Here is a 17994-nt window from a genome sequence, read left to right on the forward strand (position 1 = left end):
GAGCTTTTGTAAACATTAAAGCTCTGCATGCTTTAAATTGATTGGCTGCCACATACATTTTGACACTGATGGCGGCTGTGGAAGCAGTTCTGGTGCGTCCATAGAGGCGACCTAGGCGGCCGCCTAGGGAGGCAAAATAGAGAGGGCGGCGTCCGCGGCACGTCCCTCACCACCCGCATCCTCAGCAGTTATATCCACGCCTAGGGTGGCAAAATAGAGAGGGCGGCGTCTGTAACACCTCCCTCACCATCCACATCCTAAGTTACAGTATATCCGCGAACCCCTTTCCTCCTCCTCCTTGTAATGAAGGGCCCTATCAGACACCCATGTTTGGTGCGACTTGTTGCTATTTTCAGACCAGCGCAACCCTAATTTTCACACTTTGCTCCACGTCTTTAAAACAGAAAATCCATTTGTGCCACTATGTCGACTCATGGGTGTGCCAGTCTAAAAAGGAGGTGTGTTAAGGCACATTGTTGACATGTTGCTATTTTGAGGAACTGAAATCTGACCACTGAAAGCTGGTCTAAAGTCCAGCAAAGACCGTGTTAGTCCAAACGCTTACACATTGCTTAATACACATAGAATGTGCAGCAATACACAAATATCTTTATATGTGAAAAAAAATTTTAAAGAATAAAATGTTACAAAAATGATTATTTTCTACATAAATATAAAAAGTACCTAAAATGCCTTCTTCATGTCGTTTTTTTTTCTGTTTATGCATGACAATTTGCATTTGTATAATTTTATTATTATTATCAGTATTATTTATTTTATGCATATTTATATTTGTTTTAATAAAAACCAGTTTAGATTTGTTCACCTGTCGGATTTTGGAGATGTATGCATTACTATATGGGGCATAAGAATAGGACGTGTGTTTGGTTAAAACCAGACCACACTTTGTTATTATTTTCATTATTTGTTTGCTGGAAATTAGAACTGAATTTAGAAACAGTTTTGAAACAAATCTTTGGGCTCAACAAACAAAATTAAATATATAGACTAATAGATGTCTTCAATGGAGTGTGTACAACACCATTTTCTTATCCACGAAAGTAAAGGAGTAAAGTAAAGAGTAGAAGTAAAGTAAAGAGAAAGTAAAGAAGCAGAATGGAAGAGGCTCATTCTTTATTTTCACACTACAGATGGTCTGTTTAACTGTTTTTCGCCAGTGAAGCATTAATTTTTTCTGCCATGTAAATTTCAAATGCTGTATAATGCAATGCAACTGACTCTTAAAGAGAATGTGAGATGAGATTCTGATTGGTTTAATGCACATTATGCTCAAAACACACCCATAGCTCATTAAGAGAATACGTACAACCCTGTTAGACCATGCGCCAAGGCACAGAGCGTATTTTTCCATCTTTAAAATAGCAGAAGTGGATTCGGACACGCCCTTAATGCTTTTGCGCCATTCGCTTTAGACTTTGTTTCTAGATCGTTAAAATAGAGCCCAAAGAGTTGGGATGCAAATGATGCAAGAGTTTATTAGCATTTTTCTTAGACTCCTGTGTGTAAGTTTAGCAATTTCACTTTTAGGCAATAAATAGGTTATTATCATTTGCTTTAAACTGTAAAAAGTGAATAACATAAACATAGAAACCTGAGAAATATGAGCAAATTAAACTCCAAATTGCATTGCAAAAATCCACACAAATTACCCACCCAATCACAAAGTTACAAACTGCCACAAGGTTACATTGGGAACAAGTATGTGCTTGCTACAATATCAAGTCCAAGAGAACACAATCAAACAGATGTATATGGAAACTCTGCTAGGGCAACAAGACAAATAAAGTGGTATAAAAAAACAACAAGAGCTCAGGGATGAAGGACTGTTCACCAACCCTTGTTTCAACTCCCTGAACGCAGCAAACAAACCCAAGCCCAAACAACAACAACAACAACAACAACATGTCTCTTGTCGTGTCTCGAGTCTGTCATGCGGGCGTCTCTGTCGGGTGTCTCGGTGACTCGGAGGGTCTTGTCGGGTCCCTTCTCTTCAGAGCAAGATCCGTAACCTTGTCTCGTATTTCCCTGCGACTGAATCCCCCATGTTTCCCCCACTTCTGACAAGCATTTATGACCTTGCAACCCATCTCCCTCGCTGGGGAGACCCTCTTTTCTTCCCTGTCCATAAGTCATTCCCCTCGTTTTCTCCAGCCTCTTCCCTAAACAACCTGACACTCGCGCTGTAGGAAGAGAGAGGTAATCACACCAACTGTCCCATCTAAGAGCTTGCTGAAGGTTAAGGGCATGAACAGATGTGGACTTTAGATGATCTAATTTCATTTACCTCATTGTGTGTTCAAGTTGCCACTGTTTTATCATTTCTGTATATCTGACCCTGGACCAAAAGATCATTATTATCAGTCTAATAAAAAATAAAATGCAAGTGAAAATGACTGATTTATTAATAATAAAACCATCATAATATTAGGAAAAGATCTTGTTAATAGACATTTTGTAAATGTTCAATTACTGTATATTTACATCAAATCTCATTTTTTGATTAGTAATGTGCATCGCAAAAAACTTAATTTGGACAAATTTTTAGGCGGTCCCAATATTTTGACTATTTTAAGCCTCAGAATTCAGATATTCATGTAGTTGTATCTCATATTGTCATTTCCTAACAAACCATATATCAATGGAAAGCTTTTTTTATTCAACATGTGATGTATACATTTCAATAAAAATTTGCTCTTATGTTGCACTTTTGCGTCGTGCCATGCGCGTTTGCTATTTACACGGCGGATTTTGTAAGTGGCAAAACTGAATGCTTCACTGGCGAGAAAACAGTTAAACAGACCATCTGCAGCATGAGGATAAAGAATGAGCCTCCTCCATTCAGCTTCTTTACTTTTTATTTGACTTTTACTGTTTACTCCTTTACTTTCGTGGATAAGGAAACGGTGGAAACCCAGACCACTGAAGACATCTATTAACCTATATTAATTTAATTTTGATAAGTGCAAGGATTAGTTTTAAAACTATTTCTAAATTCAGTTCTAATTTCCAGCAAGTGAATAAATGAACAATAATAACGAAGTGTGGTCAAAAAACTGAGCTATATCCAAACACACATCCTATTCTTATGCTCCATATGGTGATGCATACATCTCCAAAACCTGACAGGTGGACAAATCTAAACTTGTTTTTATTAAAACAAATATAAATATGCATATAAAAAATAATACTACTAATAATAACATTATACAAATGCAAATCGTCATGAATAAACTGAAAAAAGCCCCCAGACATGAAGAAGGCATTTTAGGCAGTGATTTTTATATTTTATGTAAAAAATAAGAGTTTTGTAACATTTTAATCCTTTATTTTTTTATATGTAAAGATCAATTTGTATTGCTGTACACCCTATGTGTATAAAGCAATGTGTAAGTTTGGACCAGCATAGGTGCATAACTAACGCTCCCTGCGCTGGACTTCAGAACAGCTTTCAGTTCCTCAAAATAGCAATACGCCAACAATGTGCCTTAACGCCTTTTTTTTAGACCAAAATGTGAAAATTAGGGTTGTGCTGGTCTGAAAATAGCAACAAATTTCGCCAAACACTTCTTGCGCCGGGTTTATGGGGCCCTATATCTCGCAATGTGACATTTCTATCCTTCAGACATGCCATTTAACTTTCAATTTGATATTTTACACACCTTGCATTGATCCATTTCCTTTAAGTCAATCAAATAAAACTTTTTTTTTAAAGTTCAAAAAAATCTATCGACCACCCAACTAAAATAAAGCTTGCATGCTTCAAACTCCTATTCATGCTCTCAGAGTAATATAAAAATATCTGATTTATAAAAAAAATTAATTAGCAGTGCTTTTTGTTCTCTCGCTATATTTCTAAGATCCTCCACCTCCACTTATCACTGTTTTTTCCTCTCCTTCTCTTTGGTTGTGTTGCTTTTTCTCTTTCAGCAGGGGGTCTGACACACACACTCACGTATACACACACACACACAGGGGAGGGTGCACAAAACCAGCCAGGCAGAACCGACAGAGCTAGAGATGGAGAGAGAGAGAGAGAAAGGGAGAGAAAGAGAGAGCCGGGCCTCTGATTTTGTGACAGCCAGCAAAGGGAAAGTGTTCCCCTGGGAAAGGGAGAACGAAGAAGACTGGAAAAGAGGGAGAGAAAGAGAGAGGGAGATAAGAGGAAAACTACACTGAAGCAATGGAGGAGAAAAACTGTCACAAATCGACACTTCCACCTAGCCAATTGGATCGGTTAGACGCCTACAAACTGCACGCACGTTACGGGATGTAAAATCCACTGGCACATGTACACATCTAACATTTCTGTTGTGTTTTCTAACATTTCAGGAGGAGATTTCTCTGGCAGTCCTTATTCCCATCCACAGTATTCAACATACAATGAGTCTTGGAGATTTGCAAACCCAAGTCTATTAGGTAAGGACTAGATGAGTGAAAAGATGAAAAAAACTTGCTCTGGTGATGCGTTTATAGTGATGGATTTTAAACAGGGGTCACCAATCTTGGTCCTGGAGGGCCGGTGTCCCTCCAGGGTTTTGCTCCAACTTGCCTCAACACACCTGCCTGGTTGTTTCAAGTATACCTAGTAAGGCCTTGATTAACTTGTTCAGCTGTCTTTAATTAGGGTTGGAGCTAAAATCTGCAGGACACCGGCCCTCCAGGATCAAGTTTGGTGACCCCTGATTTAAAAGTATAATTCAGCCGAAAGAAAACTTTAGCCATTGTTTACTTATCATTATGTGGAAGTCAGCTTGTAACGCAGACTAAACATTTACATTTCACATCTTTTAAAGCAATTACAATGATTTGTTGGGGCAGCACGGTGGCTCAGTGGTTAGCACTGTCGCCTCACAACAAGAAGGTCACTGGTTCGAGTGCTGGCTAGGCCAGTTGGCATTTCTGTCTGGAGTTTGCATGTTCTCCCCATGTTGGTGTGGATTTCCTCTGGGTGCTCTGGTTTCCCCCACAGTCCAACAACATGTGCTATAGGTAAATTTAATCAATTAAATTGGTCATAGTTTATGAGTGTGTGTGTAAATGAGAGTGTATGGGTGTTTCCCAATACTCGGTTGCAGCTGGAAAGGCATCTGCTGCGTAAAACATATGTTGGAATAGTTGGCGGTTTGTTCCACTGTGGCGACCTCTGAAGTAGAGACTAAGTTGAAATAAAATGAATGAATGAAAATGATTTGTTCTCATTTAATATTCATTCTCAATTGTGAACTGGTGACTCATGCAAGAACCAATAACCATGGATTAGGTTTGCATGGTTTTGTGTAAAGGGAAGATTACTGTTAAATTTAACATTGGTATGCTTTTGTATAACATGGATAGGCCCACACGGAATCTGTGCATACAGAAATCTGCAGATTTTTTGCCTATCATTGAGTCCATTTATTTATTTATGTAAATGTGTGTCAATTTATATTTATACAGTTGTTAAGTTAATTTCACTAATATTATTGTCTAATATGAAAATTGTCATTTGGTATATCTACAATACAGTTTGTAAAGTAATGTGTTTTTTTAGTTTATTATATGAGAGATTTGCTTTGCTTACCAAATAAGTGGATCTTATTGGATTTGCATTGTAAACCTTAAATAAAAGTTTTAAAAATAATTTTTTTATTTTATTTCATATATTAAGTTTTTAGTTATGGTTCTCCCAAAATCTTTCCACATAAATCCACAGATTTGATTTTATTATTATTATTATTATTTTTTACAAAATTCTGCACAGAAAAATCCATATATGTCAGCAAATTCAGTCTGGCCCTATTTTGGCTACACTAATGTTTAAAGCTTTTGAGAAAGAAAATATGGTAATACTTTAGTTTAGGCCACAATTCATGCACTTCTGGCTTATTACCTGCCTCTTAATAAGATATTAACTGTTTATTAGTAGTTATAAAGTATAATCTAATTCTGCAATCCTACACTAAACCTAAACCCAACCCAACTTCCACCTCACTAATAATAAACAGCTAATTAGTAGTTAATTGAGCAAGTAGTGTTAGTTAATGTTTTGCTAAAACTGTGATTTGTGACCTAAATTAACTTGTTACAGAAAATATTATTGCTATCTGCTGTGAATTATACATTACCTGATTTATATTGTTCTGTGTGTGTTTTGTTTTTTTCAGTGTTTCAGCAGGAGTACGGTTCATTACTAGGCTCAGAGAGAGCAGCGTCATCGGGACTATTTCCTGGTCAAACCCCACAACCCACAGGTATTAAAACAGGCATTAGATGGAAGAGTGAAATATGTGCCTCAGCTTTTTTTGCAAAAATGTAAAAAACTTTGCTCCGGGTACATATAGTTGCACATTTTAGATGACAAATGCACTAGAGGGCGCTGTGTACATTTTTGCAAATCTGAAATGTGTTACTCAGGGTACTTTTTTTTTTGTATGTTTCAGATAAACGTTCTTCTTGTACACATCTATGAGAAGGTGTTGCTTGTTGTACATATCACCTTGTGAACCACTGACCTAAACCCTTCCCTAACCACCAATAGTGTTTTTAAAAGCAAACATAAGTTTACATGCCACTTTATCTCTTTAAAACTGTGCTTTACCAGTATCAAACACGAGAGCTCGGCATCACAAGTAAAACACTGAACTTATTGCTAGAAATTGCATTTCATAAAAATGTAGGCTGAAACACATATTTCATGTTTGGGTGGTTTTTGCGTGTTGAATTTGTTTGTATGTGCATGTGGTGACCAGAATAAGTGGTTTAGAAGAACCTCACCGATCAGTAAAACCTCATTCTGACACATCAGTCAAAAGCAAGGTGAAGGGCCACTGACTTAAAAACTGTTATATGTGTGTAAGAAAGAGCTACAGCGCTGACCTTAGAGTTCCCATTGGGGAAGGCATTCCTTGGGGATTTTATGGTTCTGTGGTGTCAAGACAGAAACCCTGATCTGACAGAAGTTTGACAGTGTTTGTGTGAAGTGATATATGACAAAGTAGACTGTCTAATAGGGCTAGGCTATATAGTAAAATATAAAACTCAAATAGATAAGATATATGTATTTGCTTGTTAAAAACTGATATTCTTCCAAATGCAATTTCCACTACATGGCTTAACTTCTAAAGCAGATTCCTTTAATCCTTCTAGGACGTAAAATGCCGTAATTGGTGGAAAATGTTTTAGATTTGAAATCTATTTGCTGCATTTAGCAAAATCAATAAGCATTAAACATTATACAAAATCCAGAAAATAATTAAGCTGATTATAATGGTACATTCTGCCAAAAATTATTCCAGGCTACACTCAATAAATGACTTTAGCTGCTTGTTCAAAGTACTTGTTTAAAATAAGTTGAACAAAATTCTTAAAAGATTGAGTTAATTTCAGCAATTCATAACTTTTTGATTAACTTTTTGATCACATATAGGGCCAGTGTTTCCTTTACATATATTATTGAGAACATTACATATTCTATTCTAAAACATAAAATCTCTTACAAAAGCTAACACGTATTCTTATATCATATATAAATTATATAAAAAATAAATAAATAAATAAATAATGAGGCTGTTAATTAATGAACCGGCTATTAAGAAATGAAGTTCAATATTTATTATTTATTATGAAATGAAAAAAATCCTACTTTAATAATAATACTAATAATATTAATGATAATGATGAATATTATTATTATTATTAGGTGTTGTTTATTGAATTTTTTTTTTTGTTTTTGAAAAGTCCACTTTTATCATTTGACACATTCAAACAACTGCAGTAATGTTCTACCCAACAGGCCCATGTCATGTTCAGTACAGATACTTGATAAACAACCTGTAAATTAAAAGCATTAACGTATGCTGTTTTTTGTTTTCACAAGCTTTGGAGGCATAACATAAATTACGGTTTTAAATAATAGGTCACCTATAGCTTTCGTCATAAGGCTGTGTTTAAAATGACATCAATGTTTTCAAAGAGTTGTGCGAAGGGAGCGCAATTGTAAACACGAAGATGGCTAAAACTGAACTGTAAAAATACATTGAAAGCAAATTACACCTAAGAGTGATGACATCAATGCTTTTAAAAAAAAATTATTACAAGTTTAAATGTTAGAATGTTCTAAACGAATAGGGCATAGGGGGGGATAACTGGGAATAGAACTACAGCTCCAGAGGTGTAGATGCAAGCATAGAAGTTTGCGAAGCAGTTTGTGAATGTTCGTTGAAACGATGGATTTGGGGAACGCTAAATCAACGAACTATGTTTGTAACGACAGAACTTGTGACCTTAGTTGGCTAACGATGGTTTTCGGAAACGCACCCCTAAGCAGATTTTCTGAATCTTTTTGAATTTACTGAATCTCCTTTCTTTCTTTTCATACATGACCATTATTTGTAGTTGTTGCAATATCCACAAGTGTCCTATTAGTCATGGATTCTGACCATTAAATAAAATGACATTTTATGACATACTGTACAATATTTTCTGTATTTCACTTTCATTTTACTAGGCAAACACATCTTACAGAGAAAAATAAACGGAAAAGCATAGGCTGCTTCCAGTGATGTTATAAGCTCTTTAAGGAGCTATCAATGTCAATAAAGAATCTATATTTTGAAGACTGCGTGACATTTTGATATACTTCACACTTTCAAATGTTTTTACACCAACATAAAAGCTACTTAATCACACTCACCCTGTCTTCCTCCAGTGAAGAGAAATGCACACATCCACCATATTTCTCACAATTTTACTCTTTTTACTCCAGCAACAAAGACTAAGTAGCACATCTGTCCTTCCACTATGTTATACCCCACACTCATGCCTGCTGTCTAAAGTTAATGAAGAAAAATAATCCCTGCTCAAACTAACTATGATACTGAATCCATTTCATCATTGAGGGGCCATCAGCACTTAATGCCAAAACAGACTGATCAGGATGAATTGTGAGCCTTATAGAGCAGAAATGGTCTTTTCCAGGAGGAAACTGAGCTGATGATGATGGTGTCATTTCATATAAGAGGAAGGGTGACATGATTGTGGTGGACTGATAAATCAAAGTACTCTAGCCTGCACATACATCTAGGATCATATGAATCTTTTTTGCATTTTGCTTTTTTTTATGAATCTTTATGCATTGCTTTTTTAATTTTCCTTTAAGATTTTAGTTTAACTTGAGGGAGTGAATATAAAACAAATGTAATAGCAGAAAATTTAGTTGTGTAAGATGACACATAAATATTCTTTGGTTCAAAAGATATTCAGTATGGACCATTAAATTGGTCAAAAATGTATCTAGATAGCCCACCAGGCACGCTGTTAAATTTTGGAAGTTAAAAAAAACAATAGCCCCGGGACTTTGGGCTACCAGATTTTAAGAGCATAAGAGCCTTTTTCATTGAAACTTGCACAATTATTATGCATCACAATGCATTTGCTGACCTATATTTGTGTTGATTTTTTTATTTACCCTGTTATAGTGTTACCAAAAGCTTGAGTTAATTCTCAACCTAATCCTGATTCTTGGAAACTTTGTAAACTAAAAATGTTAAATAGGAAACATGTTAGGATCATTGTTATTGTTAGCATCCCTCAAAATGGTCTATAGTGAGGTTACACCTCCCATGGCCAGTATCTTTTTAATTAAACTGCCATGTTTTTCTAAAATCTAGATACAACAGGGCATTTATTGTTATTGGTGCACTTTGGACAAAGTTCCTATTTGGTTGCCTAGTTACAGCTGTGTTTTTTTTAATGCTACGGCACGATCACATGGCTAAACCATGCTTATTAATGTGACCTGAGATCGACTTTGGACTTTTGTGACGAGTTTGGTGACAACATCAGTTATGTGGATATTTGATACAAGTGGCCCTGCCACTATTGAACATTTCAGGCTCCTGCTGTGAACTTGGATGTTTACCATTTTTTCCCCTAAAATTAAAAAAAAAATTAAAGTTTCAGAAATGTGAAACATGAGTCTGTGGCATGTAGTTTTGTAGTTATGTAGTGCCACCGACAGGGCAATCAGAGCAATTCTTGCTGTAGACATCCTAACAATCCAACAGGGTTTCAGTGCTTAAAAACAAATTCAAAATCTATAACTAAAACTATAATGGTATCTCAGTGATAGTAAATTAACAACAGGGGCAGTCATTTTGACTGTTTTTAAAAGTTGCAATTTAATAACTTTGTAATAAAACAGAACTCATATAATTATGGTACCCTGGCTTTTCCTTAATATGTGTATATTTCATTGTTATTTTATTACCATTGAATGGCCATAATGGGCATAATGACTAACTGCATGCATTTCACTGTCTGCTACATTTTACAGTGCCTTTGAACATATGTGACTATGTTGCCTAACAAAAAAAGCTTAAGCATTGCTTTCTGATAAAATAAACATGACTTTACTTCAGACGTGCCTTTTAAAACAACATTTTCATTGTGGTGAAAAAACCTTGCTCTCTTGCTTGCTGGAAAAAGCAAGGAACATACATTTGCAGGTGGACTAGTGCACAATTATAGGCTTTATTTCATTAAACTATTGAATTTATAGTGTAATGGCATCATAAAATATGACAACAGACATTCAAAGCTTAATTTTTAAATCTAAACTAATCTATTTCTAAAATATAAAAATGATGTTACAAAAATTAAATTCTTACAGTCTTAAATGAACAGTCAGAAGGACGGCTATGGCTATTTTAGCAGATCTGGAATCCTGGTAGTTTTATACGTATAACATGCTTTATATACCAGAAGCTTATAATTCTGATGACTGACAGTTTTTTTTTTTTTTTCATTTCCCACTAGGATCTCCATATTACTATAGCGCAGCCACACGAGGAGCAGGAACGGCTGCCACCGCAACTGCCAGTGCTTACGATCGTCACTGACCACGGACAGAGACGTGGAGGAGTGGGAGGCACGAAATAAACAAAGAGGAACAAAGAAAAGGGTTTGATAGCACCCACACAAGACTGCCTGCGTATGGAAGAAAAGAAGAGGAAAAAATCAGAAAGAAAGAAGAGGTGACAATGTTTTCCTGCCAATTACAATCAATGGTCCAATCAGTAGCTTCATCTGATGTGTCTAATTTCTGTTCATTAGTGGAAAGCAAACCCCCATTCACCTGTATCCCTGTGGTCTCAGCTCACACTAAATCTGTTAATGCTTTGATTTATCTTCTGTCATTAAAGCCTTGCTTATCCTATCGTCTTTGCATCTCTATGCAGTCTGTTCTAATAGAGATGATCAGGTGTTGGGAGTTGGTACCAGACAATCTACTAGTGGCAGCTTGAGATGACTTACACAGTTTGAGTTCATATCATCAGTTTGAATGTTGCCTCGTGCGAAAATCATCAATTGTTTTGAGAGAACCTAAAGTGAAAGGAGATTCAAAAGAGTCAGACAGATAACTCAGGTCGGAATATTGGCATTATTTACCATAAAATTAGCCAGCGTGAAGGGCAGACCCATTTCACTATTGATCATGGGACGCTTCCATTTGAAACTGTAGTGTAATTACGGTCGAGTCAGGAGAGATATTAACTGAAAGATGCTGAAATGTGTAAGCACAGCCCTCAGTTTTAATCTAAAACCATTTATGGACTTGAAAATAAGGGCATTTTAGCATCAGCTACGGCTAAAAGTGGGACTGTTTTGTGTAATATGTTGAACATTAGCAGCATGTTGTCGTCATGAATGAGAGCTTCGGTATTTTAAAGACTCCTCTCCTTCCTCTGTGTAGATAAATACTATTTACGTATGTACAGAGTACTCTTATTCAGCTGTACATTAGTAAGATTTATAGCTATTTATGATGGAGAGTAATATATATAATTGTGTGTCAAAGTTTACTGCAGACTAATGCTACAATGCTACTGCTAGCTAAAGATGTTGCTGTGGAATTTATAGCCGGTTCTCTTTTCAATCCCTAATGATTCATTCCAAATGCAAACCAGTTCCAACTATAAGAGCTTGCTGGCATTGAAGGGCTGGCAAACTTATTTTAGAAGGGAAGAAAAGTTAGCGATGCTAACTTCCCCAACAGGAAGTAACGTCATACTGTCTGTCCCTTCAAATAATCTCTTTAGCCTCCCCAAAGAAACTCTTCAGTAGTGCAAATAGACACTCTTAAAAGCACAACGTGATAAATCTGTTATCCGGATGTGATATTTTTGTTCTCTCCGAGTGTTTTTATTTCGTTTTTTGAGTATTCCATTCATTCATACTGCGCCAAGACAATGCATGAGACCAAGGTGGAGGCCTTACCAAACTCTCTATGTAGCAACATCACACTGTAAATTCTTTCTGTTCGTCTGTCTGAGATATCCTGTACATCTATCATTTACAATGACAAGAGCTTTTGATATCATTATTGACTGATATATTGATATCTAACTTTAGATTCTAGTAGAAGAGAAAAGACAAATGTGTGCTTTATTTAGCTATTGTCTGTGATGAGTGTTCCCAGTTATTGATTTCCTTGTTTTTTCTTTTTCTTTTCCTTCAATACACTGTGCATTGCTGGGTAGCTTTTGAAAAAGGAGAACACTGTAGTTTTAGTAGTGAGTCACAAGCACCAAAACTTTGATGTGAAATAAGAAAAAAATGACAAACTTATGAATATATATATATACATACACACACACACACACATATATATATATATATATAGAAGTTGATAGTTTTTATGTTGTTGCTCTGGACTGTAAAGTAGTTATAGGATTACGTTTGTAGACCATAAGTTGCGCGTTATGCAACTCTAAAGAAACCCTTGATGCCGTTCACCACTAAGGACTACTGGTGAACTTTGACCTTTTAAACTTTTAGTCAGAGGCATTATGAACCTGAAGTACACCAGCTGAAATCAAGGACAGTGCCTTTATTTTTCTACCGAGTCATCCAGAATGACCACGAGTCACTAAATTCAGAAACTGTCTGCATGACGTTATTAGATCAAAGCTTGACCGACCAATCAACAAACAAATGCCGCTGCCCACATATTTTTTACATGATAATTTAACAAACTATTTAAGATCCAGCAAACAAACGTGAGGCAAAAATACTTATATTCTTTACAATTCAACAGTTTATACATAGTTATTCATTAGATACAAATTTTTTTTATCTTATTAATCCTTACCTTCACCATAGAAACAGATTCAGACGTAATAATTTTACATATTATGAGGGGAGGTTTACACGACTAAAATTAAAAATGAATTGTTTTGTGTGTTTTGGGAGCCTGAAAAGATTTTTTTTAAATTATACATTCATCATCTTTGCGCTAACTACAAAGAGACAAATTTGTGAAAGCAAATTTGTGAATTTTGTGACAATGCGCCAGTTCTTGATAACCAAAACAAAATGGTGGACAACAGGACAATATGTGCTCAGACAAATAGGCTGTATCCGAAATCGCTTACTACTCAGTAGGTACTGCATTTGAATTTAAATGTACTACTCTTTAAGAATCATGAATGTGAGCAGTATGAGTTGAACTCGGACGTACTACATTCGCCCTTTGACGTGACCTATCCACATCAGTTTCGTCGCTTAAATTCATGAATTCTCTCGCGAAGCATATTGGGATGGTGTATCATCCATCAGATGCGCACTTCAGAATCTCGGCGGAAGTAATAGGTCATCCGGGTGTTTCTCACATGTTGTTTTTCGAATTCGGACCTACTACTCGGCTCGCATATTGTTTTTAGTGTACTATATAGTATGAAAGTATGCGATTTCAGACGCAGCCATAGTGTTTATTCACGAAGTGACATCGTCAACTACTGGCCAGGCTGTTATTTGCCAGGCTGTTATTGAAAATAAATGACTTTTTGATGACTTGCCCTTATAAAAAAAGATGAAAAATTCATACAGCATTTTAGTCATTATTTTAGATCAATGTAAACGAGGCTCATTTTGAAAACACCTGCATTCAAAACCTTTTATATTCTTAGTACATCATTGTTGTGTAAACTTACCTTGAGACCCAAAAAGCATTCTTATATATATTTGTTTTCTTTAATTTTAAAAGTATAGGGTACTATTAACTCCTGATGGTAACATTAATTTCCTTCTCTTAAAGAAAAAGTTCATCATCATTGACTCACCCTCTATTCATTCTACACTGTTTTACCCATATAATGAATCAAAAACAACTCTGGAACACAATGATTTCATTAGCCACATTTACACTGACATGTCTTGTGGCCAATTCCATGCCCAAAAAGAGATTTGAATCTGAAGCAAGCACTTGTGGGACAGCATTGCAATGTACCACCCAGACAATGAGCTAAAAGAGATCTGCAGATTTACAGTCTTTTATTACATTCAACTCTTTCTGTCTCATACGTCACTAAAAAATAGCAGTTTCCATTTTCAAACAAATCAAACACTTTTTGTAGTTGACACTGGTCGCCTCATGGGGACATACACCACCATTGCATTTTGGGTGTCCTGAGTTTGAGTTCCCCCTTTCCTGTCCAGCTACCGTCCTTAGATAAAAATTGTAAAAAACGTGAAAAATAAATTAAAGTTTAGTCAACCCAAAATTTTAAATTCTGTCAATAAGTACTCACCTTCTTGTCACTCCAAATACCCAAGACCTTCATTCATATTCAGAACACAAGTGCAGTTTATTTATAAACTAATTTTGAGAGGATCACATGCTTATGATTGATCACGGCTGGTCTCGCATCAGCTTATACACGATGCACCAATCAGATTACTCCTAAGGCCCCGTTTACACTAATGTGTTTTAGTTTGAAAATGCATAAGTTTTGCTACGGTTACGCCATTGTCCACATTATGCCGGAGTTTTCGAGCGCCGAAAACGGAACACTTTGAAAACGCTAAAGAGGCCGTGTTCAGTCTAAAACGCTGCTGCTCCGTCTCAGTGTGGATGGGGGGAAATGGAAACATCTGAAAACAGAGGCGGGGTTGCCGACATTCGCCTCTCTGATTGGGGCTTTTTCTCAATATTAAGTAGGCTATTCTACACACAGTTCAGTCCTGCATCCTTGTAGGTTCAGACTTCGCAAGTTTGATATGGAAAACAGACTCCCGAGCACATGTCGGTAAATCTACAAAGGGAAGAGTGTACTTTATAACATTCACATCATCCTGGCTACGTTGTTTAACTATATACTAACAATAAATTAAAAACATGATATAAGGAACTTCTATTTTCATTTTGATTAAAAAAAAATTACAAGCAGGAGAAATGTTGAGGCTTTGCGCTGCATATATGAGCGTCATCTTCAATGTATGCATAGCCTATTCATAACAAGATGACGCCTATAACATTATACTGCCTCCTTATTTTCATTGAAAATATGAAACATACCCCCTCTTTTGCTGAATATCAGTTTTAATAACCAATAATGGCCATTATGAAAGTATAAAGTACAATAGGTTTATACATTATAGGAAATAAAGGCAAGCAATCAGTCAATATGCAGAATTTGCGTGGTAACATTAGTTATTAACTCTTTGCGCTCAGCCAAAACACGTTACCTGAGAACAAGTAATAGATTCAAAAGACAAAAGTCTGGGAATATGTCATTAGATATAGACAACAAGATGAATTAAATATCACGTTTAATAAATATAGTGAGATTAGATCCAGCGAGAGATCCTTGATGAGCACTGCGACGAGCACAGCTCTCATCTGTCTAGATAGGCTGCAGTGGACGCCAAAGAGTGTGTGTGTGGTCACGTGTTGTGTGTTTTCAGTGTTTTGGTGTAGATGGAGAGCTGTTCAGAAACACTGGGTGAAACACTAGTGTGGACGCGGATCGTTTTCATTCTAAAATGCCGTTTTCAAACTAAAACGCACTAGTGTAAACGGGGCCTAAGTCACTATAAATAACCAGAGTTTCTCACCTCGGCCATCTTCATCATGGAGAATCCTCCCTTCCTCCCCTTATCCAGATAGGGTGGCCCGGCGGCCCAGTTGTTAGCACTGTTGCCTTACATCAAGAATGTCAATCATTCAAGTCTCTACCGGGACAGTCTGTGTTTCTGTGTGGAGTCTGCATGTTCTCCCTGTGCTTGCATGGGTTTTTCCCAGGTTCCCCTTTTTTCTCCCACAGTCCAAAGACATGTGACATAAGTGAATTGACTAGTCCTAAGTTGCATCATAGATGAACTCTTAGTCAGCTATCTATCATAGCAATTCCTAACTCATTAGCCATAACAAGCAGGGAATTTCTCAAGACCTACCCGAGCTCCAACTCCCCTCTCGCCCAGAGCTCAGGACTCTCTCTCTCGGGACAGCTTGCCAAACATGCTTTAATATCAATCATCGGCTAAATGTAAACTCTTGAAATGAAAATATTTTGGATAAAATCTAAGAGCTCCTTCATCCTCCATACACAGCAAAGGTTCCTGACCAAAAACACTGTCAAAAAAGACCATATTCAGTGGTTCAATCTGAAAATGATCATGCAATGAGAAGACTTTTGTGCTCACATAAAACAAAATGAACAGCTTTATTTAACAGTTTTTTTTTTTCTCCCCAGTGTCAGTGTAGTGCAGGCATTCATAAGCACTGTGCATTGATGTATACCCCGATACCCACATGCAAATTCAAAGCACATGATCATCTGAGGTAATACATACTGCTCCCTATACTGACACTGGGGAAATAAAGAACATATACTGAATAAACTGTTGAATAAAGATATTTAAAAAATATTCTTGTATCTTGATAATACTCTTATCATTTTTTGGTATTTGAGACTATGGAGGATGAGGGAGCTCTCAGATTTCACAGAAAATATATTTGTTATTTTTCTGAAAACTAAAAAAGGTCCCAGGTGTTTGGAATGACAACTAACACTTAAATATATATATATCTATTTAAATATAAGCCACTTTTGAACTGATTAGAAAAGATTGACTCCATATAATTTTTATTCCAACTGATGAGTTTACATGGATCATTATCATTCGAATTGACTTAAAAAGAGTGTAATCAAAATACAAAGCTGTATGTAAATGCAGCGACTATGTAGACAATAAAAACATAGGCAGCCTTTTTTTTGTGTTTCACAAAAGAAAGAAATGCACAGGTTTGAAAGGACCTGAAAGTGGTTTGTGGTGAATTATCCCTTTAAGCACTGAGAATGAATGTTAAATTAACTGTGAAAAAACAGCCTAGTCATTTATCTAACCATTTTTGTTTAAATAGAGGCTTTGTTTATTCCCATTGGCCAGAAATACATATGAAACACACACACACAGACACACACATATAGTCCTTTTGTCCTTCATCAGGTCATGAACATACCAAACCTCTTCATTGACATGATCAAAACCTGCTGCGCCAGCAAAACTCAAAAGCCCTTTCTCTTTTCTCCTCTCCTCTTATTTCAATTTCTTATTTCCATCCCCACCCCCATTTTTCTCCCGTTTGCCTCTCTGGTGCACTTTTAATCTCATCAGATCTCCCCCAAACCCCTTCCTTCAGTGCCATCAGGATTAGGAAGACTACAAGTTGATCACCTTTGTGAAAATCCTCCACTTTCTCTGAAAAGATTATAAGTAATTAAAAATAAATTCATTTTGCTAGCAAGGAAATATCCCAATGTTAATTGCATCTACATGAAGCATCGCAAATTTAAGGGGTTCATTTATTTAGCAATTTATCACACCTACAATACATGTTACCTTTTGATGATTTCAGTTTAATCCTAGATTATAAAAAATCATAAAACATTGAGATTTTAGATCATTGATATAGAGGTTCATTTAATTTACCAGAATACGTAAATACAAGGCATTAATTATACTTTTAAACAAAATAGTTTGCTTTCTATACTATGAGGAGTTCAAATGCAAAAGCCTACAAGTGTCATCTGAACTTTTCTTCTAAAATTATACATATTTTATATATATATATATATATATATATATATATATATATATATATATATATATATATATATATATATATATATATATATTTATATATATATATAT

The 17994-nt window shown here is 35.9% G+C and overlaps 1 protein-coding gene and 1 long non-coding RNA gene across 2 annotated transcripts in view; one reads left to right on the forward strand and one right to left on the reverse strand.

The window, feature by feature from the left end:
- The window catches only part of pax5 (paired box 5), a 97054-nt gene that overhangs the window by 76024 nt on the left and 3036 nt on the right, over window positions 1–17994 (forward strand). Inside the window, 3 exon segments of the mRNA NM_131638.2 lie at window positions 4351–4437; window positions 6165–6251; window positions 10816–17902. Of these exon segments, the coding sequence (NP_571713.1) occupies window positions 4351–4437; window positions 6165–6251; window positions 10816–10898 (257 nt within the window). The 3' untranslated portion in view covers window positions 10899–17902.
- LOC141385555 (uncharacterized) overlaps window positions 1–17994 on the reverse strand; it is a 51793-nt gene that overhangs the window by 12355 nt on the left and 21444 nt on the right. The window lies entirely within an intron of this gene.

The sequence above is a fragment of the Danio rerio genome, chromosome 1, assembly GCF_049306965.1.
Source record: "Danio rerio strain Tuebingen ecotype United States chromosome 1, GRCz12tu, whole genome shotgun sequence".
NCBI classification, from domain to species: domain Eukaryota; kingdom Metazoa; phylum Chordata; class Actinopteri; order Cypriniformes; family Danionidae; genus Danio; species Danio rerio.